This window comes from Physcomitrium patens, chromosome 16 (assembly GCF_059467195.1).
Source record: "Physcomitrium patens ecotype Gransden chromosome 16, ASM5946719v1, whole genome shotgun sequence".
In the NCBI taxonomy this organism is placed as follows: Eukaryota; Viridiplantae; Streptophyta; class Bryopsida; order Funariales; family Funariaceae; genus Physcomitrium; species Physcomitrium patens.
This window is the reverse complement of record NC_143425.1, coordinates 6670210-6692215: the sequence shown is the minus strand read 5'-3', so window position 1 is coordinate 6692215 and position 22006 is coordinate 6670210. Positions and strand designations below refer to the sequence as shown.

The 22006-nt window shown below is 33.3% G+C and overlaps 1 protein-coding gene across 1 annotated transcript; it reads right to left on the bottom strand.

Annotated features, from left to right (window-relative positions):
- Nucleotides 1-764: 764 nt before the first annotated feature.
- Nucleotides 765-3209, bottom strand: LOC112293235 (high-affinity nitrate transporter 2.1). The gene is made up of 4 exons (XM_024542434.3): nt 2725-3209; nt 2222-2540; nt 1934-2102; nt 765-1782 (listed from the first exon to the last, which is right to left on the bottom strand). The coding sequence occupies exons 1-4, from the start codon at nt 2981-2983 to the stop codon at nt 970-972; spliced, it is 1560 nt and encodes a 519-aa protein (XP_024398202.1). The 5' UTR covers nt 2984-3209; the 3' UTR covers nt 765-969.
- Nucleotides 3210-22006: the final 18797 nt, after the last annotated feature.

The window sequence follows — 22006 nt, the reverse complement described above, 5'->3', positions numbered from 1 at the left end:
ACATTCTAAACGAATATGATAGCAAAAAAGAATGCAACCATTTCACCAAGACACTGAATTTGACCTCTCAATGTGAATATCTCTTTATCTTCTTGTATCTTTTATTTTGTGCATGATACCAAAGATGTAACACTTGAGATCTTTTATTTTTGGTTTCAGAGTGATGAATGCTGGTGAAAGTATTAAAACTCAAGGTTAGTGTATGTCTAACCTTAATTATCTTTTGTGGAATACTCAAATAGTCTTCAAGTAGATTGCAAATATCATTTGTGGAATACTCAAATAGTCTTCAAGTAGATTGCAAATATCATTTGTGGAATACTCAAATGACAAGCATTGAAAGAATCTGAACTCCACCACTAGAGACGCTTTCTAATAGAATCGGCCTCATGGAATGGTAGCAAGCTTCTTATGAAAGAACAAACAATAGAGATTTAAAAGACTTATCAACATTGTTTTCTCTAACTATGCTCTTTCTCCCTTCATAAGTTCACACGGCTCCACAATGCTCGTCACATCACTGGTTAAATCATTAATCCAATCTTGTTATCTTTTTTGGTTTCGAGAATGTAACAATTGGGTCAAGATGCAACAGGTTCGTTTCCTATTGGCAAAGTTTCGAGATGTATATTTGTTTAAAACTATGACAACGTGAATTGAATGCAAAATTGTCAATCTTACCAAACACCCTTAAAGTCTCCCACACACACATACATACACACACATATATATATATATATATATACATATACACACACACGATAGAAAAGAACTAGTGGAGATATACCACTGCATTAAAAAATGGGAGGATGTTACAACCTGCCGGGAACGTTAGTCCTTAGGCCGGAGAAGTTAGAGACGTCCTGACAGATCTGAGCAATTCGGATGTCTAGATTCTGAGGTTTGAAGCAATTGCGATTGTGTGATCGTTACGCAGGATCAAAAATTGAGTTAAAGTTTGGAAACACTCTAGTGCGAGTAGGATTTCCACATGGATAGGCCAAGGCCATCGGCAGTGGGATGGTCACCTTCTGGATCCGCAGAGCTGGAGCTGCAGTAACCGCCACGCTCACTGCGAGCATTCACGGCGAATTTCAAGCTAGCTAAGTGCAACCCTTGCTCTTGCTCTTGCGCAGTCCATTCAGATACATAGTAGTCCTCCTCTGAGACGGACTTCGAGGGTGGGAAGAACATGCCACCCCACTGCGGGAAATACACTGCGATAATCAGCAAGGTGCAGCAGAGGATCATGACGCCCATGTAAATAAGCCCCGTTTCGGTGTGATAGGAGGAGGACGTGAAGAAGAGGGCTTGCGTCAACACGGAGCCCACGTTTCCCCCGCAGGCAGTCAATCCGATGACCACGCCCAACGACCTCCGGGATATGAAAGGCACGATTCCGAAGACTGCTCCGCAGGCTGCCTGGACGCAGATTGAGAAGAAGATCATAGCCACAATGGCGGCAGTCAGGTCGCTCATTAAGCCGAGCACAATGCACAGAAGCCCTCCTAAGGATTGAAGGGTCCACAAGATCCACAAACGGCCACGCATTCCAAACCGACGAGCAACGCAATCAGAGAGGTAACCACCGGCTGGACGCGACACTATGTTCATAAGGCCAAATGCAGATGCGATGGTGCCAGCTGTGTTCAGATTCAAGTCGAAGCGGTCGTAAAAATACTCAGCGATAATGTTATCAACGGTCAACTCCACACCGAAGCTGTATCCGTAAAGGATGAAGAAAATCCATGTTTTCGGACTTGTGACTGCAAAGTATAGTACCTGCAACCCTCCAAATACAAAGGGAGTAGCATCGTTTTTAGTTTTCAGTTGCTTTTCAACAAGAAATAAAATTCAGCTCTGCAAATTCGACTTCGAAATGACGGCAATTCTGCTGTGCATGATCATGAGGGTATTTGTGAGGAATCTTAACCTTGTTGAAGCCATCCTTGACATCTCCGCCTTGTTTCTGGAGTTGCGTCGAGTGGTTTCCGTCAGGAAGATCTTGGCCAAGGCATAGGACTAACAGTCCCACGACAATATGGGCTGTCCCAGGGAGGAAAAACGAGAGGCGCCAGGCTGTGAACGCTGGATTATGGAAGCTGTAAAGCCATTCAGATAAGGCATGCACAGGATTGGTTAGTTGGATGTTCATTATCAATCATGCAAGCGAAAAAATTGCTACGACGATTGGAACCAGAGATAAGCTCAATCCTTTTACCTGTGCAGCATTAAATGAAATACCAGAGGCATGATAATTTGAGTAGCGCCACCACCGAGGTTACCCCAGCCAGCAGCAATCCCGTTAGCAGTACCCATGATCTTGGTGGTGAACATGTTGCTCACCCAAAATTCGCATGAGACGAATGTGGCAAGTGAGAAGCCGATAAAAAATCGACAGATCAGAAAGCCCTCAGCGTCATCAACCAACGACATGGAGAAAACGGCTGGAGCATTTATCATAATTAGGAATGCCGAGCCGTATCTTGGTCCAACTAGATCACAGACGGTTCCCATCATAAGTCGAGACATGATTGAACCTGTAAAATCATAGCCAACACATCAATTCGCATTCTTGTAAAATTCATTAACGCACTCAATGATCGTCGCAAATCGAAAGTCAACGTACAACCAAAACCGAGAGAACGCAAGCAGTAGACAGAAGAGCTCTTGAAATAGATCTAGAAACATGAATTCATTCACCATTGTACAATTCTCGCTTACCAGATACTGAAGCAATTGAAGCTTGTCCAATGTCGGTTTTGGTTAGGTTCAGATTGTCACGGATGATAGGAATAAGCGGCGGGGCAGCAAATGTCGACAGAAAACAAGTGAAAAATGATATCCAGGAGAGATGTAACGCTCGCATATGTGGCTGCGCGAAGCTGAAGATTTGAATTGACTTGGCCTTATGTTCAGAATCGACTGGCAAGGAAAATACAGGCTGCTCCACCAACTTCGCACTCGGCATTGGGACCTCCATAATGAATCAACTCAGCACACTCACGACTTCGTCGATCAGACCTCCACAACGTGTATCTCCGACTCACGCAGCTCAGTGACCAGCATCACTAGCGGCAGCAATGCCTGTCACTGCCATTGCGTTCCAATGTGATCGAAGGCTTACACTCGGGCTACTGTCAACTGGCTTTCAGCAACAATCAACCTCATCACGAAGTCTCCTCACCAGTCCGCAATAATCACTCACGTCGACTGGAAATGGAGATCCAAACTGAACTCGAAGTGTATAAATGGCAGTGAAGAAGTTGTAAAACACCGCCGCAGTTTGTCAGTGAGACATGACGTCGGCGAGGTGCGGAAGGATTTATATTAGCAATGGTGTGACGGGCCCTAATGTTGTGCCTTCAGGTACTAGGGCTTCGCACATATGTGGCGCCTGGTTGAAGTGTGTATTTACCAAAATGGCTAGCAGCACACGTCGCATGACAGCACACTGTTCTCGCGAGGCGCTTCACTCTAATCTATACCTCACGCTGGTGTTTCATATTCTATTACTTACGCAAGACATTGAGCACCTCGGGGCATCGCTGCTCTGCCGCGACCCTTGCTAATGTTACAACACCCTCAGTCAATCCACTCTATATTTAGCCGCCTCTTCTCCCATCATGCTGTGCATGCAGCCAGATTGATGACTGGTCCGAGAAAGGACTTCACAAGCCTCTGTCAGCGTGGGCACCCAGTTTGCATTGCACCTCTCTAGTGCACTTTGCATCTATATTGGTGGGGGGTCCTTGAGCCTCGAAGTTGACCCCAAGCAAAGACCTAAAAGCATCTTGATCTTGATGATAAAAGATATTCTAATTAAGAACCTTTGGTTTCCTTTGTAACGTCAGATTCTAACCTACCAATGGCTGAATGTACATGAGAACTAATGAAAATTCCAACAAGGAGATAAGAGACGTTTCTTTAGAAGAAATCATCTCATACAATCATCATGGCTTTTCGTTAGTAAAAAAATTTTAGGTATAAGTTATATCCGCCTCTATACAAATCTAAATTTTGATGCATACATTGAAAATATCATTAGTAATTGCTCAAGGGTAGTGTGACTAATATTAAATGATGTTAATTATGAATTAAAATAATCTATTTAAATGTTCAAATTTTTCAAACTATATTACATTGATTGTAATTAGATCTAATGAATTTTTTTACTTTATAAGATGTCATTGTAAGTTTGTAAAAGAATAACAAAAATTATTTTTTTTAAAGAATTTAGCAACAAAAATCTTACTTTTATTATTGCAATACTTTTCTTATTATTTCTATTAGAAACATAATTGCAAGTCTACTACAAAACTTACAAAGTATGTATTTGTCAAAATTGAATGGCATTGAAAATCTTTAAATAAAATATTTACAAATATAGCAACAATTAATGTCTTAAGCAAATCTTTATTGCTATATGAATCAATGGATGTTAAAATTTCTAAGTCAATTTTATTAATAATTTCTTTCAAAGATAATATTAAAAGTCTTATGTTTTGATTATTAAAAATTTTAATTAATTGATTATAAGTAATAACTATGAATTTTGATAGAAATATATTTGATATTTTGTTAAAAGATATATTTTTGAATCATGGCAACAAGTAGATACAAATAATTTTACTTTTATCAATGTAAGCACATGTCACAGCCAAAAATATTTATTCCAATGATTATTTATATAATATGAAACAGGGCCACTCTATTTCAAGTAACCAAGATCCTTCTAACCCACAAGAATATAAAACCTCATCACAAAGTAGGACAAATTAAATCAGAGCAAAACTGAACAAAATTAAATAGAATGAAATACAAAAGACAAAACAAAGTAGCCAAAATTAGAATAGAATAAAATAAAATAAGAAAATATAAAACTCAATTGTATTAAGAAAAAATATCCAAAACCATACTTGTTCAGATGCCCTAAAAGCCCCTAGCAAGTCCTATTTATACTTTGTTCTACCACTCTGGACTTTCTAGAATGTTCTTAGATGATGGACCCGACTTAGATAACGGCCTTAAATTTCTTCTAAAAGGTTCCATGGTAGGTCGTACTTAGATAACTGTCAAGGACAAGAATATGATAAAGACAAATAACAAGTGAGACTTCTCTCAAAGAAAGATGAAAAAATAGAAATAACTTGATATATATATTAAGAAAGAAACTGGAATGGCTATTGCCAAAAGCCAAGAAAACTAGAGACCCTTGAAACTAGACTGGAAGCAAGAAAAGAGTTGACAATAGTGAAGAAGGCTTCACTCTTGTCTCTATATATACTATCTAACTAAGGGCTACATGGCGACGTTCTTTAGGACCTCCAATATGTGTTGACTTTGTAGGATACATGCCTTGACTTACAAGGCAAGTTTTTCTAGGTGTGGGCCACATAGTTAACTTGAAGACCAAGCTAACAATATGTGTAGCACATGGCCAACTTGTTGACTACGTTTTTAATCCAAAAAGTCAATTAAAGACACTTATAAAGTCAAAGCAACGTCTATGAACCTTCTAAAAAGCTTCCATACCAAATACTATAGAATTAACATATTTTTACCTATTTTTATTTACTTCTATCTATTTATATATGTAATTACTCTCTTACATGTATATGTCCGTGATATTACCCCTCCTTCTAGGGACGAGTTCCACGAGGAGCGGTAATCATATGTTGAAGAAATCTATGATGCGACGAATTGTATTCGCCACATACTCTGATCTTTGTTCTCTTCGAAGATGATTGATAGGGCCTCTCAACTATCGGTAGTGTCCCATACTACGGCAGGAAGACTACATAGTTATTTGATCATTGTTGAGGCCTTCATAACTTCCTTCGAATAAAACATTTGAAACACCATCAAGAGTTGTTTCTACCTCTAGTAAAATCACCAAACATCGAGAGTCCCTTTCAAGGTTGTGATATCAAATGCATTGTATTTTGCCATCTATTTAAGGAAGAATATGTCGTTCTTGAAGATCTTCATCTCGATTTTGTCATCTTGAAGATTGTGACAATCGTAATGTCTCGTCTGGCACGTTAGGAAACAAAGGCTCTTGAGTCAAATCCCTTGGTTGTTCGTTCTCCATCTCTTGAGCATCAAAACTACAAAGAAGCTACAAACAAGGATTGAAAGTAGAATGTTATCTTGCCTAGATCTTGTTTCTTTTATAAAGAAGGTTTTCATCTTGATGTTGATGGATGTCGTCGATGAAAAGCCTCCATCGCCTTTGCTACATTTGTAAGATTCTTTATTGGCTCCTATGTGCGTTCACTAATATCATATCCGTGCCAATGGACTAGATATTCTAATTTATTTTGGGACCGCCTTGAATCTAAGACTTCTTCCGCTTTAAACTCTTGATTATTGCCACTTCTATAAAAGGAGGTGAAGCTTGTCTTCTTCTTGGTATGTCGACTATCTTGTATCGTTCAAGAAGAGACATGTAAAATACTGGATGGATTTTTATTGACTCGGATAGATGTAAACGATATACAACTGGATTGATTTGTGCAAAAATAGAAAATGGTCCATGCCTTCAATAGTCCAACTTGTCGCAAAGACGAGTGGTCTTGGTATTGCGATGAAGTAACCATACCTTATCACACATGTGGAATGGTAGTTGTTCCTTTCGATAGACATCCACATTGAGCTTTTGTTGTTCTTAAGCTTCTTTTAACTATGCCTTCATCATTGCATGTAGCTCTGACAAATGAATTGCCAAATCTTTTGCAGCAGGATTATCAACTTTTGAAAAGTCAAAAGTATCAAGTCATGGATGATAACCATAATTAGCAAATAAAGGTGTTTGTTTTGTAGAAGAATGTATTGTGTTATTATAAGCAAACTCTACCAATGACAAAAGAGTTGTCCAATCATCTTGTTGGTAGTTAATGGTATATCTTAAATACTGCTCCAAAACTTGATTAACACGCTTCGTTTGTCCATTAGTTTGAGCATGGAATGTCGAAGATAGTTTTATATCCACTTTTAGAATCTTGAAAAGAGTCCGCTAAAACCTTGATACAAATTGAGTTCCCCTATCTGATATAATATCCTTGGATAATCCATGATAGCAATAGATATTGTCAAGATAGAGCTTAGCTGTTTCTTCACCTGTGATAGATTTTGTAGAAGGTACAAAATATGCCATATTGGTAAAACGATCCACTATCACAAATATAGAGTCATAAGAACCTGAGATTGGAAGATCCGTGATAAAATCTATAGAAATAGAAGATCATGGTTGTTCTGGAATGGGTAATGGCTAAAGAAGTCTGTGAGGTCGATGACGAGGAGTTTTTGATCTCGAGCAAACATCATAAGATTGTACAAAATCTTTGACTGCTTTCTACATTTGTGGCCACCAAAAGTCCCTGGATATTAGTTCCAAATTTTTATTGTATCCAAAATGTCATGCTGTTGGAAAGTCATGACGAGCTTGAAGAACATGTAATCGAGCTTCACCTTTTGGAACATGTAGGCGTCCTTCAAAATATAATAGATTCTTCTTGAATTCAAACTTAGAAGTATCATGAGACTTTGAAGGATTTCTCTTAATATCATGAATAAGAGGACCAAAAGACATACTTGATTGAACTTGCTTAATGAAAGTTGAATCAACAGTTAGTGTTGATTTCATTGCTCGAAGATGAAGATACTCTGGCTTCAAGAGAATTGTTCGTTGTTGATCAAAAGCAGCATCTCCTTCGTTTGGTGTAAGATAAGATTATCTAGAGAGTGCATCTGATAAACCTTGTTGTTTTTCTAGTTGATAAGTGATCTTGAATTCAAATCTTGATAAAGACATACTCCAACAGGCTTAGCGACGATTCAAAACACGTGCTGACATAAAATATTCAAGGTTCTTGTGATCCGTATACACTGTGACTAGGTTAAAAGTACCTTCTAAATAATGGCGCCATTCTTGAAACGAATCCATGATTGCAAGAAGTTCTTTGTCGTAGATCTCGTCGTTGATCTCAACTGCTAAAAATTTTCTGGAATGAAAAGCTATTGTGTGAAGTTTATCATCTATTCCCATTTGTGACAATACGGCACCTAAAGCAAAATTTGATGCATCTATTTCCATAAAAAATGGCTTAGAAAAATCGACGCGATACAAGATTGGTGCAGAAACAAAGGCTGTCTTCAAATGCTACTTCTACTTCTTGATTCCATTGAAATTTGTCTTAACAAGTCAAATGTGTAAGTAGAGCTGCAACTTAAAAGAAGTCTTTGATGAAGATTCGATAGTAGTTCGCAAATCCTAAAAAGTATTGGACATCTCTTACCGTTTTTGGGATCTTCCAATCCATAATAGTTTGAACTTTTTTAGGATCCATCATAAGTCCATCATTTGAAATGATGTACCCTAAGAAATCAACTTGAGTAGTGTGAAATATACACTTTTCTATCTTGACATAGAATCCTGCATCTCTTAGTTTTTATAATACTTGGCGAACATGAAGTTCATGTTCTTCTAGATTCTTAGAATAGATTAAGATTTTGTCTAGATAACAAACAACAAAATCATCTAAAAACTCCCGAAAGACATTATTCATAAGATGTTGGAATACTGCTGGTGCATTTGTAAGTCCAAAAGGCATGACGTTGTTGGGGTAGAGAGAGTTTGCCTCAAAAAAATGCTTGGCTTTTGGTTGTCACTAATTATTCAATCAAGCTTGAAAATAAGGGAAGCCCTAATTTTATATATAATTTTTCCCCTTTGAGTAATTACATCAAATATACAATCCTCAAGTAACCCACAACTTCCAAAATATGATAAAATCTTCTAAATCCTTGTTTATTCTTATGTGGAGATTTTTCCGAACTTTAACACATCATATCTCCTAATCCGACCGTCCAAACAAACTCAAATTTTACATGAGGTACTGATGTATCTTTATTAACTTCTACAACAATTTTCAATTACAAATTCGTTGGAGATCTTGAGATATCTTGAAAACCCTAATAGTCGCTTCAAACCCTTGTCTTTATACATTTGCGTGCAATTTTCTTTATATCTCACAAAATATAAGCTCAAATGCCACGAAATTTGTATGTATAGCTTTTTAACACAAAATTTACATTCTTCAAAAGTTTGAGTCAAAAATTCATCCGAATACTCAAGTTATGGCTCCAACCATTACTACAAACAAAACCGCTTATTTACTGCCTTTGATTTGGAAGCGCCGCCTTCAACTCCTTACAACTCCTTCATATGAACTCTAAAAGTAATAATTCTTTTGTAAAAGATATAGGCCTTGAAATCTCCGTTCCAGTCGCACCTTCCGATCTTCAAAAGCTGCTGTAAAATTCCTCGTACTCTCAAAAGAGTAACACCTTCCGATCTTCAAAAGCTGCTGTAAAACTCCTCGTACTCTCAAAAGAGTAATAGTATGTCTTAAATAAACACCTTAACTTCAAACGGCTATAACTTTTTCACCCTAATTCCAAATCCTCTAATTTTTGCACACAAATTGTACCCCAAATCCTAAACTTTACAATCCTAGCTTGTAATCTCCGAGTACCCTCGAAAGAAGATCCCTAATCACTAATAAGGCCTCGGGCAGCCTCCTTGAAGCCCATTGGGCATGGTATTCGATCAACAGGGATGAAGTTTTCCATTCCTTACCTTCATCCAACCATGCTTTGCTTTTATCCCTCCCAATTAGCCTCTTATTAGTTTAGATTTTTATCCTTAGGCTTCCACCTTCTCCCAAGGCTTCATACTAAACATTTAGGTCTTATATATATATTTTTTAATGTCAAAATCAAAAAAAGTATAGAAACAAAGTAAAGTTTCTTATACCAACTCCTTTTAATTTAATCTACTAGCCATTCTAACACATCTAGATTTATTAACATATAATATGTTCTAACTAATTTTTACATATTGTAAGCATTTATAGTATGACAACGTTGTATTCGAAATATCCATACTTTGTTCAAGACGCAGTCTTCTATTTATCTCCTTCTATGATGCGTACCAAATTGTATGCTCTCTGTAGATCTATATTTATATAGATCTTAGCTTGATTTAACTGATCAAGAAGTCTAGATATGAAAGGTAGAGGATACTGTTTTTGATACTGATTTTGTTGAGTCCTCAATAATCAATACACATCCGCAATGATCCATCTTTTTTCTTCACAAATAAAATTGGAGCTCGTGTTGGAGATTTGGAATGGTGTATGAAGTTCTTGGCTAAATTCTCTTCAATATATTCTTTGAGTTCAGCCAAGTCATTTTGAGATAAATTGTAGATTGGTCCAAATGGCAGTTGTGTTTCTTCTTGAAGGTCAATTGAATAGTCATAGGAACGATGTTCTGGAAGAGTATCCACATTCTTTTTTTCAAATACGTCTTGAAAATCTTAATATTGGCTTGGAATGCCACTTAAAGTCTTTCCACCAGTAGAAACAGGTGTGGCATAAATGACACAAGGTGATCATTCTTTTGCAGCATGCAAGAAAGTACTTGCACCTACAAATATAGGTTTAATTATACTAGACTTATGACTTTTTACTTGATTAATTATACTCTTAGTTATACTTTCAAAAAAATCAAGACTACGAGAAGTCTAATCTATTTTAGGATCATATTTTTTTAGCCATGATAAACCTAAAATGATTGGATTAGAAGGAGATCTAATGATATTAAATATTACAAAGCTACTATGATCATTAGTTGCTACTTCTATAGGAAGGATTTCATGAGTAACATCTCTTGAAGACAACACATGACCATCTATGACTTCTACATGAACAAGTTTAGTTTTCTTTACTAAAAATATACTATATCTTTTAGCAAATTTTTCATCTAAGAAATATGTTGAGGCTCCTGAATCTAGCAAGGCAGAGGCTTTGAGATGTTTGGGTCCTAGAAAAATATTTATTATAAAACATGGAGAGGGTTCTGAGGAGAGGATAAGACCTTCACTTGGTATTGTACAAGGTTCCAGCTGCATGATCCCTATTATAGTTGGACAAATTCATTTTCTGACATGCTATCTCTTTTGATTGCCGTACTCCTCATTTTATGGTTGCGTCGCTTCTTTGGGCAATGTTGAGTAGTATGCTTAAATTCTCCACAGTATAAATACAATTTTTTTTGACGGCGACAAGTCTTTTCTTGCTCAATAAGAGGTTTGAAACATACTGCATCAATTTACATATCCTCTACCTTCGAATGTATGTGTTGAAGAGATGTTGGTGTTGCTATTGAATTATAGTTACATTGACGTCTACTTGTACGGTTCTCAGATTGGAATTCAAAAAGGTGATTGTTGCACTTCATAGCACAGTCAATTGCTGGACTCAATGTTTGAAGATCAAGTAAGTTAACCATTAATTTTTTTACCTCATATTGTAACCCGTAGAAAAATTTGCTAATAAGTGCACTATCATTCTACTTGATATCAATTACAAGTTGTCAAAACTGTAAAGCATACAAGGTTATTGATTGATTATTTTATCATAAAATACACATCTTATTGTTTGCAATACGAATTACATCATGTTTTCCATACATAGATCAAAACTCCACCAAAAAAACCTCTAGATTATCTAATATTGGATCTCGTCGTTCAAGAAAAGATGAAAACCATGATAATGTTGAATCTGAAAGGAGCGTACTAATGAATCTAACTTGCAATCCTGAAGTTGGATAGCTTTGGCATTGAAGTTCAATCACAAGTTGTACTTGATTGATAAATCCTCTAAAATTTGATTTGGTGCTATCAAACTTCTCAGGTAGGGTGATTCTTGGTTTCCTGACATTGGAAGGGTGTTCCACCATAAGAGAAAGGACATGATTTGGTACAGATATTGAAGCAGCTCCAATCATTTCTTTATCTTTACTTCCTACCAATCTTGTTGCTCCTTGTGGTGGTAAATTGAGTTGATGCATCGCAAGCATTAAATCCCTTAATTATTTTTGTATTTGTGCCATTGTACTCTTCATTTCAAAAAGTTTTGCCATGATAACAATTAGAAAAGAAAAGATGTCTAATATCGCTCAAGACAAATAGAAGAGAGGACTTGAGAACAAAGAAAATACTCAAGACAATATGAGTTTAAAAGAGGGTATTCCGCAACTTCTAATATGTTTATGTCTTATCAAGAAAAAGAAGTTATCTACTCTTAATCAAGATTAGATAAAGCTTTGATATTATAAGTATACTCTTGTCAACATGTCAAGGATAAGAATATAATAAAGACAAATAACAAGTGAGATTTCTCTCAAAGAAAAATGATAAAATAGAAATAACTTGATATATATATTAAAAAAGAAACTGGAATGGCTATTGCCAAAAGCCAAAAAAACTAGAGACCCTTGAAACTAGACTAGAAACAAGAAAGGAGTTGACAAGAGTGAAGAAGGCTTTACTCTTATCTCTATATGTACTATCTAACTAAGGGCTACGTGGCGACGTTGTCGTGTTGTAACACGACTATATGGTGAAAGATGATAATATAGATCTTATTATAGAAGAGCCAAGTTAAAAGATAAGATAAAAAAATATGGATAAAAGATAGGAAGGTAGTAAAATTTTTAATAGTAATATTATCTTTTTTAAAAAATAGCTTCTACTTACTTTGTAGGACCAAAAATAAGGCAAAATAAGGTAGATTGGAAAAATAAATGATATAGACATCTTTAGGAAGAAGTTAAGAATAAATTCTAGTAAAAATTAATTAAAAAAACTAGATGTTGATATCCGGAGAGGGCCGGTTATGTACCAGGGTCGAAATCAGACCCTGAGGCACAAAATCGAGTCTTGACGATGACTCAGGGATTCTTTGGCAGATTGAAGAATGGGATTTGATAGCAGATTGAATAAGGTTTCTATAAGTGTTGATTTTGGGTGATTTGGAATTGTTATGACTTTGTAAGAGCTTTGCAAAGTCAAGATCAATCGAACAGTGCAAAGAAGAGATATTGGCTTTGGAAGATTGGCATCAAGATCAGAGAAGGAGGCCGGCCAATACCCGAGCACATTTTTAAAGTTATCATCAATTTGTTAATTCCGATCTTTTTCAATTTTTTTGTACTTGTTTTAAACTTATTTTTTTAGAAGTGTGCAAAATTTGAGTTAAGATCAATGGTTTATTCATTAGTTATTGAGGTTTAAATTTGTTGTAGGAATTACTAGGATTTGGTTTAGGATTTGGTTAGGATTTGGTTTAGGATTTAGGATTCGGATTAGAGTTTGATTTAGGGTTTAGGATTTGGTTAGAATTTGGTTTAGGATTTAGGATTTGGATTAGGATTTGGTTTAGGATTTGGTTAGGATTTGATTTAGGGTTTGGTTTAGGATTTCGTTAGGATTTTATTTAGGGTTTGGTTTAGGATTTGGTTAGGATTTGATTTAGGATTTAGGGTTTGATTTATGATTTAGAATTTGGATTAGGATTTAGTTTAGGATTTAGGATTTGGATTAGGATTTGATTAGGGTTTAATTTAGGATTTAGGATTTGATTAGGATTTAGTTGTGGTTTGATTTAAGGTTTATTTAGGGTCTGATTTAGGATTTAGGATTTTATTAGGATCTAAGATTCAATTAGTTTTGGCCTAAAGTTTGAATGAAGTTCAATAGGATTTTAACTAGAATTAAATTAAGATTGAATTGAAATATATTTGAGTGATATTTGTGATCCTTCTAATATTTCTTTAAGAATTCTTATTATTTGTTTGAAATTTCTTTGAGGTTTTTTTGAATTTGATTAAGCTTGCTTAGCATTATTATGGTCTAATTAGAGCATTTTTAGTATTCTATTAGAATTAGGATTTTATTATTGTAATTTCTATTCTTCCTTCCATAGCTAGGTGTCCACAGTATTTTCAAGCAAGACTTCACGTATTACGACAACGTTCTATAGGACCTCCAATATGTATTGACTTTATAGGATATATGCCTTGACTTACAAGACAAGTTTTTCTACCATTGGGCCACATAGTTAGCTTGATGACCAAGCTAACAACATGTGTGGCACATGGCCAACTTGTTGACCACGTTTTTAATCCAAAAAGTCAATTAAAGACACCTATAAAGTCAAAGCAGTGTCTATGAACCTTTTAGGAAGCTTCTATATCAAATACTATAGAATTAACTTATTTTTACTTACTTTTATTTACTTCTACCTTTCTAAAGAACTTGGTATTAAAGTTATAGACAACCACTACCATGGCAAAGGTAGCAATGCTCCAAAATACTATCCAACTTGCCACTTATTACATCAACCCAAATCTTATTAGTCACTAACTACAATTGCTGGTAGTAGTAGTGGTGATTGGTGTCAATCCAAAAAGTGCTTTGGCTTGGTATGAGATTCCTTCAATTGTGAAATATGGAAGAATAGATGGATCCAAATATGTAGTAGAAGCTTGAGGCAATATGTGACATTAGAAATCAATGTAGAAATGCGGAAAGGTCTAAGCCATCGAGGTACTAGTTTATGGATTTGGATTGATGTAGCAAGTGGTAAGTTGGTAATAGAGAGTAATACCTGATCACCCTCCTAGAAGGTCTTGTGTTGTTAGTGGTTATCCACATACTACTTTTGAAGATTTTATGTAATAAAAAGGAGGTTCCGTGCCTCTTGTAAGGCTATTGTAAGTTGTTGTATAAATTCCTTGATTATTGAGTTGTTGATATCAATGGAAAGATGAGAAGTTATTGGTATAGTTAGATATTGATTGATATTAAGAAAAAATGGTGAATGATTAATACTTGCTTGAATACTATCATTGTAAGTAAACTTTAAGGGCATCAAGTATTCTTACTATAATAGAATATAGATAAGATAATTTTATAGATAGTTAGAACCATGGAAGTTTTTATAATTAAAATTAGGTTAATGAACCAGGTAGGATCCATTATAGAATATTCTAAAAAGAGTTTAGGGGGATTATCTAGATGGGGCCAACCATAGAATCTTCTAGAAAAAGAATTTAAGTCGATTATCTAGGTGGAATCCACGACCTAAGAATATTCTAAAAAGTCTAAGGTGGTAAAACAAGGTATAAATAAGAGTGGTCAAGAATTTTTTGGACATTTGATCAAGTATGGCTTCAAATCTTTTTTCTTAGTAAAATTTGGTTTTGTATTCTTTTATTTAGTTTAGTTTTATTTTATTTCTATTTTCTTAGTTTATCTTTCATGTTCTATTCTATTTGTTTCCATTTAGTTTTATTCTAATCTATTTTGTACTATTTTGTGATGAAATTTTATGTTCTTATTGAATAGAAGGATCTTGAGTTTTTGAGATAGTTTGATTCTATTTCACATCTCAATCATTATGATGAACCACCACAAATGCTCATAGCATATCTTTTAAGGTTTGATTTATATGTTGTCATATTATATATTATCTTCTTTGAGAATGCATCGAGTATTTGGATGTAGAAGGTGGGATTGTGTTTTATAAGTATCCAAAAATCCTAATATGTTTTATCATCATAAGAAGAATGTAATTCGAATTTTAATTCAAAAGTACTTAAATCTAATACAAAGTGCTCAAAAATACTCTTCTTAGTAATCTCAATTATATATAAATTCCAACTGCCTTATTACTTTTATAATTAGATAATTTTGAATTTTCTTTGCAAGCCTTAATCCTAATCAATAAGCTTAGCAAGTTGTAGCTCTTAATCTAAGTGTCCACTTAAAGCAAAATTTTGCATAAAAATGCTATTATAAATCTTTTATGTGTTTAAAAAGAATTTATTCCAATCCAATTAACAAATTGTGAGAAAATGTCCAAAAACCACACTAATGTTACCTAACTGCCAACTTAAAAGTTGATACAAATATTTTAGTAGTGATTTCTCATTCTCCAATTATTAAATTCAACTCAAAATTAGTGTGTCTATTGATCTTTAAGTCTTCTAATACCATGCCAAATTTAGCTTTTATCCAACTAATAGATCTTTAGATATCATAGAAATTCTATAGTCACTAGTGAGTCATCAAATCCACTCAATAGTTGTTTTAGGATAAAAAGATGCATTTAGAGTTCTTAGAACCAAAATATATGGTAAATAGTATAGAAATATTTTAAAAAATAGAATATTAGAGTGTTAGTTGTAGAATTGGAGTCTTAGTAAGTCTTGGAGGCAATTATCTTACTTGGTTTAATATTTTTTAGTTAGTATTGAATATTTAGGGATATTTTTTAAGGTCAATATTGATATTTTCCTTCTATCTATATATATTATTTATAAAAAAAACTATAAATATTAGTTAGTAGATAGAAGAAGCATGAGAAAGAATCTCATGTCTTTTTAATTGGTTATATAAAAAGTAATATTTATAGTAGATTTAAATTGATTTTATTATTATAAAAATAATAAAGCTAGGAAATTATAGCCTTGAACTGATATTAGTATTATAAAACCATTATAAGAATTTTTAGAATTTATTTAAAATTTATTTTAAAAAATTTAGGAATTTTTAGAGCAATTTCTAAGACTTTGGTAAAAATGAGTTTTATCACTTCGGGAGCCATTATGAAGAAATGGATTAAGATTTGAAGGCCACGATAGGTTTTTAGGCTAATGAGATATTTTTAAATATCGTGGTGAAGTTAAAAATATAAAATTATTGATTTTACTAGTAGAAAATACGAGGACGAATAGCTAGCGTAGTCTTATAAGAAGGGATATGCACAAGTCCCATATGGATTGTAGCACCTTGAAAGTATTTAAGAAGATAAGACTAAGGCCTCATAGTATCTCTTAAAGACCCATATGCACTACTTGTGAGCCTTGGTGAGGTTCGAACTCCTAATCTCTTAAACAAGTTATCCTTGAAGTAAAAATTATTTATTTAACTTTTCATTTATTCACTTGTTATTTTTCAAACCTTTATAATATACTCATAGTAATTCGGATTTATATGTTTCTTATACCATTGGAAAGACAAAAAAATTAAATTTCTAAAAATATATTTTTATTTTTACTTTTTATTTTTTATTGGATAAAAATTCAATGAATAGACTATGACTAGTTTTGTAGTGTAAAATTACTTGATTGCACTTGTTCCACTTGTTTTGTATTTTGCTTCTTTTGTTCTTGTTTTTGCTACTTCCACTTTATACCACCCATTACAAGCAACTCTTAATTGAGGCCATCTTGTAATTGAGTTGAAGAGTGAATTTTACACTCACACTATACTTAATCCCAAATTGCCAACTTTTGATATCTTCTTGTATCAAATTCCAAATATCTCCTAATTAAACCATTAAATTATCAAAAAAATTTACATGCACTTAGTATACTCAATTAACTAAGCATTATCAAATTTTGAATTATAGATGTGAAAGCAATTTTACAAACTAAATAAGAGTGTTAGCCTTAATTATATTGCATAAGTTTTGAATCGCCAATACAAACTCTAACTTTGAAGAATAATTGCAAAGTCAAATAAAAACTTATAAAAAGAAGCCTTATGTCTTTGAAAGAAGCTCCAAACTAGCTCTTGAATCCTAATTTCCAATCTTCAAATGCCTCTTTAGTTTACCTAGGTCATCATTTTTGAGACTAGAGGTTTGATTTCAACCCTGTCTCACAAACAGCCAATCCCTGGGTATCAATCTAATCTATCATAGGGGTTTTTTTAGTCCAATCCTATCTTTAACTCATCTCTAGTATCAACTATATTAATTATTTATTTCTTTTGAATTGATTTTAATAATTTATGGTCTTTTTAAGGCAATAAAAGAGTCTCTATAGTCTAGAAGATAAAATTACTAACCAACCTTTAATCTACTAACTATTAAGATAAAAAAATAAATTAAGAGGCTTTTATAAAAGCCTTATTTAAATATCTTAAATTATTATTGAACCAAGATAATTACATATTAATTAAAAATTTATTTTTGATTATATTTTCACCTAATAGTCATGTTATAACAAGTCAATGCCATGTTTTTCTATTTGTTTGGGATAGAAGGTTATTGACATGGTAAGTCGTATACTTAATAGTTTGAACAAGGCTTGCCAAAAATTTCTCATGAAGTATGGATCTTGATATGAAATAATGACACAAGGTAATTCATGGTAACAAAAGATAATATCAAAGAAGACTTATGCAAGCATTAGAAAATTAATATCCGAGTGCACCACTACTAAGTGATGTTCCTTCAAAAGTTAATCCATAAAGATAAAAACTATGGTATGATCATGAGGCACATGCAACAAACACATATTGAGATCTATAATCACTTATCCAACTTGCCATAGATAATAAATTGGCTGCAATAGTCAAAGAGATGTTATGTTGCATACTTTAATATGTTGACATAACTTACACAAATGTACAAAAGCTTAAATATCATGATCCAAACTTACCCAAAATTGTATCCTTGAAATCTATTCTAGAATCTTCTCTCGTCCCAGATATCCAAATATTGGATGTCATATTTCCTTAGAATTATGTGTGTTTAAAATATAGCATTTTTGGGTATATAAATCTGCTTCTTGAAATAGAATAAGCCATCACTAAGACTATAATCTTGATATTATATATTATCCACTTTTAGTCGATTACTAATCATTTTAAAATAAGCATCTCAATGCATAGCTTTTTTTTTTATTTTGCCTCTTTGATTAGATTTGAAATGACACTATTATTGGTACTAACTAAGATATTCTTTTATAATTTATCCTTTAAGTTTGGTCTTTGTAATAAGCTCTCTAGCATAGTATGTTATTATCCTTGCTTGTACTCAAGTTGAATATCAAAAGGCTACAATTATTCTTCTCAATAATGATCTTGTGATTTCAAATTTTTCAGATGCAAATTGTGTAACAAGAGTTGATAGTTAGTCTAAACAACCACTGGCTTCTTTAACAAATAGTATTGCCATACCTTTGTAGCGTGTATAATTACTAATTGCTCTCAATTATATATAGAGTAATTATGTTCTACCCTTCTTAGTTTGCGTGATTCATATGCCACAAGTTGAAGGCTCCTATAAATGTCTTGTTGAAGGACTAATCTAATAGCAAAGTCAAAAGTATCAATGTTAAGCATACAAGGAAGATTGAAATCATATAATTGCAATATTGGAGCAGTAATAAGTATCTTTTATAACCTATCAAAGGTACATTGTTGCTCTAGTTTCTATTCAAATAGAGAATCCTTCTCTAATAAGTTTGTTAATGAAGCAACAACGTGTACAAATTGCTAAAAAAAATGGTAATAATATCCAGCAAGGCTTAAAAATGAGTAGACTTCAAAAACATCTTTGACGGTTGGCCAATCTTCTACTACTTTCATATTATCTTGCTCTATATGCACACCTTTAGAAAACACCACATGCTCCAAAAATGTGACTTCTAACTTCTAAAGTTCACATTTTGATTGCTTGTAATAGAAGCAACTATCTTATAGTCGATGTATCACTTCTTGTAGATATTGTTCATGCTCTTCAAAGATTTTACTATATATGAAGATATCATCATTGAAGATAACTACATACTTGTCCAAAAAATCTCAAAACAATCTATTTATGTGACCTATAAAAGAAGATGGAGCATTGGTGAGGCCAAAAGATAAAACCAGCTATTTGAAATGTCCGTAGCACATATGAAATATTTTCTTTTCTACAACCTCTTTTGTAATAGGTATCTGTCAATAGCTACTTCAAAGATCCAATTTACTAAAGATGGTTGCACCTCGAAATTAATCAAAAAAATCATCCACACATGGAAGTGGATATGCATTCTTAACAATCTGTTTATTAAGGCCTCGATAGTTGATGCAAAGGCAAAGTCCACCATCCTTTTTAGGAATAAAGAATACAAGTGTTCATCATGGTAATGTATTTTTTTAAATGAGGTATTTCTCCAAGAATTTGTTTAATATCTTCTGCAGTTCTTCAAGTTCTTTTGGTACTAGGTGATAAATTGGTCGACTTGTTAATTTGGCTCTAAGCAATAGTTCTATTTGAAAGGAGGCACCTCAATTATGAGACATGCCACTAGCTAGGTTAATTGAGAAGACATTTCAATATTTTTATATGAAATAATTTCCTCATTGTTGTGATGTAATATGACTATATAGTGAAACTATTATCAAAATTGAATTTCTAATTAATAATTAATTATCTTAATTCAATAACAATTCAAGGTATCTATACATGGCTTTTATAAAAGCCTCTTAGTTTATTTTTTTATTTTAATAGTTAGTAGGTTGAAGGTGGATTAGTACTTTTACCTTCTAGGCTATAGAAACTCTTTTACTACCTTAGAAAGACTATAAATTGATAAAATCAGATTAGAAGAAATAAATAATTAATATTGTTGATACTAAGGTTAAAATAAGTGTAGTTTTGGGCTAAAAAATCCTTAGAATAGGTTAGATTGATATCTAGAAGTCGTTCATTTGTGAGACATGGTTGAAATCAGACCTTTGGCTACTAAAATGACTGCCTAGGGTAAAATAGGGATTTATTTGAAAATTAGAGATTAGAGTTTGTGAGTTAGGTTGAAGCTTATTTTAGAGACATAAGGTTGGTTTTGGTAAGATTTTTTTAGACTTTACAATTATTGTTCAAAGTCAAGGTTTGTATTGGCAACTTGATATATATGCAATGCAATTAGGATTAGCATTCTTGGCTAGTTTGTAAAATTGGTATCACATCTATGATTAAAATTTTGATAGTGCTTGGTTAATTAGGTGTGATAAAAGTATGTGAAATTTTATGATAATCCAATAGTGCAATTGAGAGATATCTAGGATTTGGTACAAGAATGTACTGGAAGTTGATAGTTTGGAATTGGATAGGATTTCTATGATATATAAAGTTCTACTAATTGGATCAAGGTGAAATTTGGCATGGAATTTGAAGACTTGAAGATCAAGCTATACACTAATTTTGACTTGAGGTTAATGATTGGAAAAGGAGAAATCATAGTTTGAACATTTGCATCAACTTTCAAGTTGGCGGTCAAGTAACATTAGTATGGTTTTTGGACATTTTCTCACAATTTATAAATTGGATTGGAATAAATTCTTATTAAGCACATAGAAGATTTATAGTGGCATTTGTGTGTAAAATTTTGCTTCAAGTGAATGATTAAATCACAAGCTACAATTCACTAAAGCTTACTAATTAGGATTAAGGATTGCAAAGAAAGTTTGAAATTATCTAATTATTGAAGTAATAAGGCAATTAAAATTTATGTATGATTGAGATTACTAAGAAGAGTGTTTTTGAGTACTTTGTATTAGATTTAAGTATTTTTGAATTAAAATTCAAATTATATTCTTCTTATAAAGATGAAACACATTAAATTTTTTTAGATATGTATAAAAGACAATCCCATCTTTTACAGTCACATGTCCAATGCATTTTCAAATAAGACGACATATAATATGACATTTTTCTATTTCTTTAATTATCTTTCTTTCCATTGATGTAAGATTTAGAACCACCATATATACCGATTGCTTATGTTATATTTATTTCTTTATAAAGGTTGTTCCTACAAGTAAAACTTTGGTTGTAGATTGTCTTTTTTTTTTACTTGATGCAAAGGTATGAGGAGACCTTGTGTCCACTATCTTTAAAAGAGATTGTCTTTCCTAACCAATCAACTTGCTTATTTTCCATCTTTAGCTATGGCATACCAAAGATAACATCATATCTTAGCTTTGTTATCTTGAGCCTCTCTCTTAAGATGTAGGTGCCAGTAAATCTTAAGGTTTTTTCTTCACATATCTCATTTAATATGTTTTCTTCATCATTTATAAAGTAAATACTTCCTTCTTTGATTGCCTTAGTTTTAATTCTAAATTAATTGATAATTTCAATTAAGATGTAACTTTTCGTAGAGCTATAATCTACAAGTACTCAATATGGTTATTCTCTTAGTAGTCCTATTAGATGCACTAGTTGACTCTTTTTATAGTTATCTAAGGCCATGCCATTTGTCTCTAAAAGACAGTAGATATCTTTTGTACTGGCTTTCAGTACCTTTATTGAGT

Bases quoted from the DNA above. Each gene is read 5' to 3' on its own strand.
- LOC112293235 (XM_024542434.3), bottom strand. From the start codon at position 2,983: ATGGAGGTCCCAATGCCGAGTGCGAAGTTGGTGGAGCAGCCTGTATTT. The intron at 2,541-2,724 runs GTAAGCGAGAAT...ATGATTTTACAG, and splicing joins TTCAATTGCTTCAGTATCTG to GTTCAATCATGTCTCGACTT. The intron at 1,783-1,933 runs GTTAAGATTCCT...GGAGGGTTGCAG, and splicing joins TCAAGGATGGCTTCAACAAG to GTACTATACTTTGCAGTCAC.